The 10107-nt window shown below is 59.9% G+C and overlaps 4 protein-coding genes across 4 annotated transcripts; 2 read left to right on the top strand and 2 right to left on the bottom strand.

Annotated features, from left to right (window-relative positions):
* Positions 1-689: 689 nt before the first annotated feature.
* Positions 690-1346, bottom strand: TRAVEDRAFT_119579 (uncharacterized protein; the record flags this gene model as incomplete). Its single annotated transcript, XM_008038702.1, has 2 exons — positions 690-990; positions 1084-1346. Coding segments are annotated over 2 exons (564 nt in total), but the record flags the coding sequence as incomplete, so codon positions are not given.
* A 1717-nt stretch (positions 1347-3063) lies between these two features.
* TRAVEDRAFT_57830 (uncharacterized protein) lies at positions 3064-4357 on the bottom strand. The gene has a single exon (XM_008038289.1). It carries the CDS (start codon positions 4290-4292, stop codon positions 3186-3188), a length of 1107 nt encoding a protein of 368 aa, XP_008036480.1. The 5' UTR covers positions 4293-4357; the 3' UTR covers positions 3064-3185.
* A 1653-nt stretch (positions 4358-6010) lies between these two features.
* On the top strand, positions 6011-8195 carry TRAVEDRAFT_165615 (general substrate transporter). The gene is made up of 11 exons (XM_008038701.1): positions 6011-6148; positions 6206-6504; positions 6560-6651; positions 6716-6964; positions 7018-7200; positions 7261-7272; positions 7332-7450; positions 7518-7645; positions 7705-7768; positions 7825-7864; positions 7921-8195. The coding sequence occupies exons 1-11, from the start codon at positions 6071-6073 to the stop codon at positions 8070-8072; spliced, it is 1416 nt and encodes a 471-aa protein (XP_008036892.1). The 5' UTR covers positions 6011-6070; the 3' UTR covers positions 8073-8195.
* A 277-nt stretch (positions 8196-8472) lies between these two features.
* TRAVEDRAFT_119170 (cell cycle control protein) lies at positions 8473-10007 on the top strand (the record flags this gene model as incomplete). Its single annotated transcript, XM_008038700.1, has 6 exons — positions 8473-8551; positions 8612-8745; positions 8807-9260; positions 9343-9660; positions 9739-9901; positions 9968-10007. 6 exons carry the CDS (start codon positions 8473-8475, stop codon positions 10005-10007), a joined length of 1188 nt encoding a protein of 395 aa, XP_008036891.1.
* Positions 10008-10107: the final 100 nt, after the last annotated feature.

Here is a 10107-nt window from a genome sequence, read left to right as displayed (position 1 = left end):
GAACGCTTGCTGACGTGGAGCGCCCGACGGAGGAAGATGTGCTGAATCATCTCCAGTTCGTCGAGAGCGGAGGGGCGCACGTCGAGCGCAATCTCACACCCGCCTGTGAGATGTGGGTCCAGGTGGGAGAGATAGAGGCGGATGGCCATGAGCGGGGGTAGGGGCCCTGTGTAGGATTCCAGTGCGAAGCAGGCATTGCCCACACGTCGGGCCGCGAGCTCCTTTGCGATGTAGTGCGGGAGGAAGATGTCGCGCGCCGTTGAGCAGAAGGACATGCCTACGTAGACGGAGATGTCGACGTAGGTGAGGCGTTTGCCATAGAGCCGCAGAGCAGGGAGGGGGTCCGGCAGAGGGCCGTGGATACTCGCAAGCGTCTTGGGTACGTTGACAAAGAGGCATGAGAGCCCGCAGTAACCCTCCGTTTGGTCGAGTTTGTCCTGTGCCCCGTCATCGGAGTAGCTCACGAGCGCAATGTCATCGGCTATTTCTAGGTGCGACACACGGTGGTCACCGTCGAGGATGACGTCGTCTTTGTGCGGGCGCAGGTCGAAGTCGGAGAGGAACAGGATCCACAGGATAGGCGAGGCTGGGTCGCCGATGAGGATACCCATGAGTGCTTTGAACGTGTCTGTGGTGTCGCCTCCGAAGCGGATTAGGTACTGCAGCTGCGAGTACAGCATCCTCAGCCAGTCAATGAGGGGTCCAGCAACGCCCCATCGAGAGAGCTTTGCCCAGAGCGTAGATTGGTCGACGGAAGGGAAGGCGTTCGCGAGATCGAGGAACACCACATAGAGTGTTTTCCCCAGCGCCCTTGCCTTCTCGATAGCCGCACGTAGGATGAACGCGTTGTTGAACGTGCGGTGGCCCGCACGGAAACCGTTCTGTGAGTCGGGGATGCGGCCGACGTCTTCTGCCCACGCACGCAGGCGACGGTCAATGAGGAGGGTCAAGGTTTTGAGGAGGCAGCTCTCTAGACCGATAGTCCTGTAGCTCTCCGGGAGCTTCCCGTCTTTTTTAGGTTTCTTGACAGCCGCGATGATCGCGGTGAGCCACGCTTGTGGGGCAGATGTCGAGTCAACGCACGCCTGGAAGAGCTCGCAGAGCCGCTCGGAGGGGATTTGGAGGACCTCGTCGTAGCTCACACCATCAGCACCTCGCGCGGACGCTTTGTTATGTGAGCGAATGTGAGTCTTCACCGCGTCGATCTCCTCGACCGAGAAAGGCCTGGAGAAGTGGGCGCCGGTGGACGTGTCAATCGTGTTGCGCGGGAGGGAGTTCGTCGTGAGGCGGTTGAGCGCGTGCTCGAGATGATCGAATTGCGGAGGCAGTACGAGTGGCGGGTTCATGCGACCGTGGAAGACATGAAAAAGCTGCATGATCTCGACAAGCGGGGGTGATGGCTGGTCACCCATGAGGTCATGAAAAGCCGGCCAAAAGCCACCTGGTCCAGTCACGTCAAGCAGCTTACGGAGGTTACATTTCCGCAGGCTGAAGAGCGGGAGCGGTTGGTATCCAGGGTCTCGCCAGTGCACGTCTTGTAACGTGAGGTCGGTTGCCGATGGGGCACCGTCCTGTCTGACCGCTTCTTCTGCATGTGTAGAGAGAGCCGGGAGGGGCGTGGATGCCTTCAGGTATCGCCGCAAGCCGGTTTCATCCTCGTCGGGTACATGCACAGGCGGCGCCGGCGGCCACGAGGGAGGTGGAGCGAGGTGCTTTGGCAGAGGGAGAGGGGGGATGGGCTGCGATGCCGCAGCGGAGGCGGCTAGTGTAGCAGTCGCCTGAGGGGGGTTCGGGGTGAGGGCATCGTAGACATGGACACGTATTGCTGCCGGACGGGCTTGCAGGAGCTCAACAAGAGGTTTGATGAGGTCGGCGTGTGCGCAGGTCCATTTCTTTCGAGCCATAGCGGGCGCCCAGTGACAGATGGTACGGGCGGTGTGGTCATCCGGGACCCACAGACGGAGCACACGAGTCGGGTCCGCAGTGCGTAGCACATGAATCACAGCCCAGAGAGAAGCTCGGGGGATGGTCTGCAGTCCCGGGACGCGTTGGCTCCAGCCGGAGAGAGCATCAGGCCCCCAGTACACGCTAGCGCCTACCCCAGTCGCATCCGGTTGGGGGTCAGGTGCAGCACCGATGTACGCAAAGAGAGGGGGCCCAGCCTCCCAGGGGTTCCCATAGAACAGACGCAACTGTGCCTCGTGGCCATCCACGAGAGCGAGTGTGTTCTGGAGGAGGATGTCAAGGGGTGTGCGCGCGGCCGCGATGGGGATCGGTCGACGCTTTTTACGTTTTTGCGGAGCGCAAACTTCAGTGGACGAGATATGGTAGTGAGTGGAGAGGGCGAGCGCCGCATGGTCCGACCAATCTGGGTTGCGCGGCAGGACATCGAGGGTCGTAGCTGATGTTGTACAGTCATGGAGCGCACAGGGCTCGGCCAAAGTAGTCGACACAAAGGCGAGGTCAATGACGGACGAGCCTGCTGCTTGGAATGAGGTGTACGAGAGCCGGTTCGGCTGAGAGTGCAAATCTGAGCCGTTAAGTAGCTCGAGACCCAGGTCATTACACATCTCGAGTAGGCGGCGGCCTCTGGCAGTGACGGTCAAGTCCGGCGATACACGAGGGAGCGACGTAGCCAGGATTCCAACCCGAGCATTGAAGTCTCCGAGCGCGAGGACGCGGTGGTCCGGTAGCAACGTACGGGGTAGAAGGAGGTCGTGTACACGCTGCTCCACCGAGACGAGCGCTCCTTCTAGCGCCGGGGAATGCGCGGGCGGCACATAGACATGGAGGATGGAGAGGTCGCCAATTTCGAGGAGCATGATGTCGGACTGATCTTTTGGAGAGATGTCCTTCACCACGAGTCCCGGCCGGATGAGCGCCAGTAAACCGCCTCCACCATGTCGCATTTGCCTGGTTTCTGGGCGCGGCATGGAGATACACGAATACCCTGTCGGGAGCCTAAGCTGCGACGTTTGGGACGGGCGCAGGTGCGTCTCTTGCAGGAGGGCTAAGTCAAACTGGGCGAGAGTGGACGAGAAGGCAGGGTCATGCAAGCGGAGAGCAAGGTTCCCATGCACATTCCACGAAAGAATGCGCAAGGGGTAGGATTTTATTGAGACGTCGACGTTCTCGCTATGCATACATCTCAGACATATTTTTGGCATGGAGTAGTGTAACAGGCCCTACAGTATCACAGCGTGTACGGTACGCAGCGATTGCTCGCGGTGACCGTGCTGCACCCACGCTTCGACAAAAGTGCTAGCAAGGTAGCGAGTCGGGAAGCGCAGGAGGGCAAAACGCGAATCTACAGGATCACGGCGGATGTCCATTACCGATTCAAAGACGTTCGGGATGGCGTTCCACGCCAAGTGGCCCGTGGAAAGGACCTCCGCGCGCAGGGAAGCTGGGTCAGCCGACCAGCCCACTGCCCCAAACCGGACTGTAAACGATGCCGGACCAGCGACAGGCGCGGGGAGGGGTGCGGGGACGGGCGCGAGCTGAGGCTGATGCTGGCCGCGCTGACCGTTCCCGCGGGCTCTTTTGGGTGGGCGTCCCTCCGCGCCGTGGCCATCCGTGGGGATAGGCTGGGGAGGGCGTGGAAGGCGCCGCTGGAAGGCCTGGGTAGGTGCAGGGGAGGGGGAGACTTGTCGTTCACGCCTGCGTGACTCGTGAGGGGTCGACGGCGTGAGTGCGGTCTCGCGCGTGGGCGCTGGCGCCGCCACAAGAGCGCGCGCATTGTTGCTGAGGTCGCCGACCTGCTGGGTGATCGTTGATAGGGTCGCGCGGATTTGCGACAGTGCGCTGATGGCCCCGGCGAGCTCCTGGCTGACCGTGGTGACGGAGCGCGAAATGTCGCGGGTGTCATCCTCAACGGAGCCGAGGCGGACATCCATGACACCGATTTCGCGGGCGCGGGTGTCCTCCTCTCGTTCGAGTCCCTGAGCAAGGCGATGAACACGCTGCTCAAGGTCACGGAATGCGACGGTGGGTGAGGTAGCCGGGGACGCGTCGTTGCGGAGGTCGTCAACGGCCATCGTGAGCTTCAGCAGGGCATCACGGATGGCCGCGCGGTCGGTGGCATGGGTGCGGGTGAGGCGGTCGAGGTGGTGCGTGAGCTCCAGCATATCGTGTCTGAGCGCGGGGATGTTTGTCTTGCCGGTGACGTCGGCGCCCAGCTGGTTAGAGCGGAGGGTGGCAGCGAGGGGCGCGGGCACAGGCGGGCTCAGGACCACCTGACTGTCCGACTGCGATGGCATCGCCGACTGAGGGGCAGGCTGCGGAGGGCCCATGGGGCTCGACGCCGGCGAGGCTACCGATGAGCTCGGCTGCCGTCTTGCTTTCGCTTTGCCTTTTGGGGTGGGTAGGGGGGTGGTACTCGTCGCGGAGTTGGCATCCGTAGTGGGCCCCGCGGCCTGTCGTGTAAGCCGCGTGAACGACGCACTCGTCTGTCGATGCAAGCTGCGTTGGTGCGAGGACGGGGGAGCAGGGGGAGGCGCACGTACGCTGCCAGCTTCAGGAGCCTGCCATTGTGACTTGGGGGGAGGCAGCGGTCTCGGCAGCACAGTAGGCACAGGTAGATCCCCATTGTCCTCCTGGCAAAAGTTAACAGGCGACGCGGGGCAGCAGAGTGCACATGCTACATACGTGTTCAGCAGCGAGGTCCAGCGTCATCTCAACCTCCTGGGAGTCTAGTCCCGGCGTTTGCGAGACGTCCTCGACGAGAGCATCGAGAGCATCAACGACGATGTCATCGTCACCCGGTTCGGTAGACTGGCTCATGGAGAGGAGTGGAGCCGAGCGGGGGGGTTGCTGTGCGGTACACGGGAGAGAGCACAAGAGAGAGTTCTTTGTTGATTTCCGACTTTTTAAAGAGGAGTGGTGGCGTTGCTGCTCTGGGGGCGTATTTGAACTGTACAGTTCCCAGCCACAGCAGTTGTCCGAGAGAGACGGAATGTGCGTCCGCGGGGCGCGGATGGCCAGGCAGTCATAGGCGCTGGCGTATGAGGGCGCCGCATTGGAGTGGCAGACGGGTACGGGGTGCGCTAGACAGAGCTCATGGAGTGTGGTTGCGATGAGAGAGAGAAGGAGTCGCAGGGCGGCAGTAGGCACGCAGGAGTACGTGGTAGCCTCGAGGCAGGGCCACGAAGCACACGCGTATCACAGAATTCCCTTTCAGGGATCGCTTCTCTTCGTGTGTCATCCGGCGTTCCTCGATGCCATCCATCGTCGCTGGGCTAGAATTCAAGCCGCACAAGGATCTCAATGGGTTCGGAGAGTGGAGTGTATCGCACTGGGCGTACATCGAGCATGCGTATCGTGCTAGTAGTGTTATGGACACGGTTTTTTTTGGGGGGGTTTTTGGTGTACAGTCTCTCCGAGGGTATCATCCGCAACGGGCATCCATAACGGGCATCCGTTTTTCGGGCATCCAGTGATATTACCGGGCATCTAGTCGTAAAACTAGGCATCCCGAAGGGCATCGCGGTCGATCTTAACGTCGCGGAAGAGGGGCTCGCAAGGTGAGGAGGAGGGGAAGAGGGCGTGCCGAAGAGGCTCGACCCCGCGTCTTGTTCAATGTCTTGATCGCTCCCGCCCCGCCCGCCCCATCAATTTCTACCTTTCTTCCGGCCCTCCCATTGGCTCCCCTCGCCCCTCGGCACAAGTTTGGTAACCGACCTGCCTATCTCGGCCACCTTCGTAAGAGGCGCTCGCTCTCGCTTCCGGGGCATTTGGGCGTCTGTGTGCTATACACGCGCAGTCGGTTTTTTTTTTTTTTTTGGTATCTGGTTTGTAATCTACAGCTAAGTAGTGCTTGTACAGCCGTCTACAGTAATTATAGTACGGGGTTTTCTGATGACCTCCGCGAACATATCTCGAGTCTACTGCGGCATTGCCGCTCTTATCGTAGTGAAATTATGACACGTGTAAGTGATTATGGCGTGGTTTAGCGGGAAGCATACGCGCAGTCGGTTGGACGCGTTCTGCATTTAACCACAATCTCACTTTTCACTTCTCCTTGCTCTGCTCTCCGGTCTGACCGCCTTTAAGCTACGTTCGCCTCACGAAGATGGCCGTCGGCGACCCCGAGGCGTTTACCGTGTACGGATGGATAGTCTGCGTGTGGGTTCTCATCGTCTCCTTCCAGGCAAGTCCTCCCCATACTCGTCCGAATTCGCTCTTGAATGTCTCCCACCTCCTCCAGTATGGATTCCACATATCCAGTCTCAACCAAATTTCCGGAGTCCTCACTTGTCGCAAGACTGAGCCTGACCTGCCGTCCACGTACTACGGCCTTCCCACATGCATAGCCATGGACGACGCCACTTTCTCTGTCCTCACCTCCGTATACACCGTCGGAGGTCTTCTAGGGAGTCTCGGCGCGAATGTCGTCATGGACCGTTGGGGACGCAAGGGCGCATGTCTCGCTAGCGCCTTCGTTATGGCCGTCGGAGCAGGCTTCATGGCCGTTTCAGCCACGCTACCGCCTCTGATCATCGGCAGGTGAGCAAGGAACATTTACGGCTCCAGCCTTGACATCCAGACGCGTTTTACCCAGACTTCTCACTGGTGTTGCTGCGGGGTTGGGCCTGTGCGTCGGGCCTATCTACATTTCCGAAATTGCCCCCACCAAGATCAAGGGAGCCGTCGGTCAGTGCACTCACGAGCCTAAGGTTACATTGAAGGGCTCGCTCACTCCGTAATCTTGGTGTAGGCGTGCTCACCCAGTTTGCCATCGTTGTCGGCATCATGATCACCCAGGCAATGGGCCTGCAGCTTGCGACGCCCCGCACTTGGAGACTGGTCTTGCTGTTCTCGTCCGCGCTGTCCCTCGCACAGCTTCTCGCTGGACCTATGATCGTCGAGTCTCCTGCTTGGTTGAATAGGCATGGCTTGCTCCGTGATAAAGCCGCTAGCGCACGTAGGTTGTGGAAGAGCGGACACGCGATTCATAGCCCGGATGGTTGGTCGTTCGACATACCCGGATGCATTCACGTTAATATATGCGCTACGTAGTCTCGAACGAGGACGCGGAAGACCCGCTTCTCGGTGCTGACGAGGAGAGCACCTCGCTAAACCCTGCCCGTCGCGCGGACGAACACGAGGCAGCAGTGAATGTGCCCCAGGTTCTTTTGCGGAGGGAGTTCCGGAAACCGCTGGCCATAGTATGTTTCTCCATGCTCTGCCAACAACTGTCAGGTAAGACTGTATTTCTCCGCTACGTGTATGCATATCTGACCGCAGACTACCGTCTTACAGGTGTCAACGCGGGTAAGGGTCTTTGGACATGGTCTAGGTATACCGCATATACTGACCCCGTTTGCCTGCAGTGCTATATTACAGCAACAACATCCTCTCCAAGGCCCTCCCCGATGTTGGGCCATACGTCTCGCTCGGGATTACAATTGTGAACTTCTTCATGACGGCCGCACCGATATTCCTCATCGACGTATGTATCCTCATTCCTCTCACCCCTCGCCCGCGCTGTCAATCACTCATACATGGTCTGTTCGCAGCGTCTGGGCCGCAAGAAGCTTCTGTCGCTCTCGGCAACCGGAGCCATCGTGTCGTTGGTAGTAGTCGGCTTTGGCCTGGACAGCGGCGCAGTTCTGCTCGCCAGCACCGCCATCATCACCTTTGTTGCGTGCGTATCGTATTGATATCTGTTCGAAGCGTCAGTCAAACTGACAGATATTTGCGCAGGTCGTTCGCTATCGGTATTGGCCCTGTGCCATTCGTGATGATACCAGAGGTGTCGCCTCACCAGGTGTGTGCGCACACAGAGTTGTGCAGCCGCACATTTGCTGACGACGATGACTACAGGCTGTCTCCGCGCTCTCCTCTGTTGGCCTCTCGCTCAACTGTGAGTCCAGAAGGAATCTATTTGATCGGTCGCTTGCTAACGTCAATTATGTGCAGGGATTGCGAACTTCCTCGTCGGACTGGTCTTCCTGCCCCTGCGCGACTTCCTCTCGAACGGGGACGTGGAGAAGGAGGGCCGGGTCTTCTACGTGTTCGCAGCGCTGCTGTCGTTCTTCACGTTCATGCTCTTCGGGCTGTACAGGGGCTAGAAGTCATCGGTAAAGCTGGGACCTTCTTAGGATATACTCTGCGAGTAATCAGGACTGCTGTTGTACATCTCGCTTTGCTGTCGCATTATCCCCGCTGTATAATATTGGACTAGATGTTGTCTGCTATTATGGTGTTTGTCTAGGGGGAGATACCCAAGATGTGCAGTCACCAAGCTTACCACAGCCGCGGCCGGCGGCACGCTCAGAGCGTGGGCGCCTATCCTGCGGAAGGCTGAGACGGTCGCACCGCCGGCCGACCAGTCAGCGCTCTCAGCATCTTCATCTCCTCCTCCCACTACTGCCGAGTCCCTGCCCACCCCTTCTCAGGCCAGCCCATCTCTCTCGGCTCCTTCGCTGCTCGCCTGGTACTCCTGCCCCCTGAGGACGTTTGTCTCGAACCATGGGCCTCTTCAACCGCAAGAAGGGCGGTGACGATGGGGCGCCGAAGAAGGAGAAGGGCAGCTGGCGGCGGCCTGCGAGTGAGTTTTGGGTCTGCATGCGGAGTGAATGGGCGTGATGCGAATGAGGTTGCGTTGCAGATACGGCGTTCAAGCAGCAGCGTCTGAAGGCCTGGCAGCCGATCCTGACCCCGCGGACGGTCCTCCCGACGCTCTTCATCATTGGCGTCATCTTTGCGCCTATCGGTGCGCTGCTCGTCTGGGGCAGCGGTCTCGTAAGTGCTCCCTAGCGTTTGCCGTCTTGGGCAGCCCGCTCACTCGTCCGTGCGTGGCCAGGTGAGCGAGATCAACATCGACTACACCGACTGCGAGCTGCTCTCCGCGTCCAACACCACGAGCACCGACACCAGCGGGCTCACATTCACCGACATCCCCTCCTCCAAGTTCTCGTACAAGCTGCGCGCGGCGGACGCGAAGGCGCCTTTCACGGCCCCGACATACGCCTTCATCAACCGCACCGGGGCGACCGATGCCGCGTTCGACGCAGAGCAGCAATGCGTCGTGCAGTTCGACGTGCCCGCGGACATGGAGCCGCCCGTGCTGCTCTACTACAAGCTCACGAACTTCTACCAGAACCACCGGCGATACGTGAAGAGTCTGAACCAGAACCAGCTGCGCGGTGACTTTGTGAGCGCGAGCAGCTTGGGGAGCGGGGACTGCAAGCCGCTTGGCAACATTGATGGCAAGGCCGTCTACCCCTGTGGACTGATTGCGAACTCTCTTTTCAATGGTGCGTCGAATCTCCGGGCAGCACGGCTGCATCGCAGGTGAAACGGAGCAGTGCTGACGCCGTAGCGCCGGGTGCACCATAGACAGCTTCTCGGGGCTGGTAAGCACCACGGACAGCACGCAGACGTACAACCTCTCCGAGACGGGCATCGCATGGCCGGGCGAGGCCAAGAAGTACGCGACGTCGCCGGGCTACGATATTGCGCAAATCACACCTCCCCCGAATTGGGCGAAGCGCTACCCCGACGGATACACCACGGACAACGTCCCGAACCTGAAGGAGGACGAGCACTTCCAGAACTGGATGCGCACGGCCGGCCTGCCCACGTTCTCCAAGCTCTTTGGGCGCAACGATAACACGAAGCTGCTCAAAGGCCGCTACCAGATCGTCGTCAACCTCAGTGCGTAGTATTTCTTGTGCTGTGCCGCTGTGCGCCGTGCGCGGAAAGAGGCGGAGCGCTGATGTGGGAGCTGTGCAGACTTCCCCGTGCGCTCGTTCTCGGGCACGAAGTCGATCGTCATCTCGACGGTGTCGTGGATGGGCGGGAAGAACCCGTTCCTCGGGTGGGCGTACGTCGCCGCCGCCAGTCTCCTCGTCCTGCTCGGTTTCCTCGGCACGATCCGGCATCTCATCAAGCCAAGGTCAGTCCCCTCCCCGTCTCTACTTCTGGTACACTCATACTGACTGACATGATTGCGCTGGGATAGAAAACTCGGAGACATGTCGCTTCTGTCGTTCAACCGGTGACGCCCCCTCTGACGGGCCCGCCCGCGTCTGCCGCCTCCCATGCCCCCCGTATTTATTTCGGACTACGTGTACCAGCTGCCGGACCTGTCGTCGGAGTCGG

Source organism: Trametes versicolor, assembly GCF_000271585.1.
Source record: "Trametes versicolor FP-101664 SS1 unplaced genomic scaffold TRAVEscaffold_4, whole genome shotgun sequence".
Taxonomy (NCBI): domain Eukaryota; kingdom Fungi; phylum Basidiomycota; class Agaricomycetes; order Polyporales; family Polyporaceae; genus Trametes; species Trametes versicolor.
The sequence above is the reverse complement of the archived record's forward strand: the minus strand, read 5'-3'. Positions and strand labels throughout refer to the sequence as shown.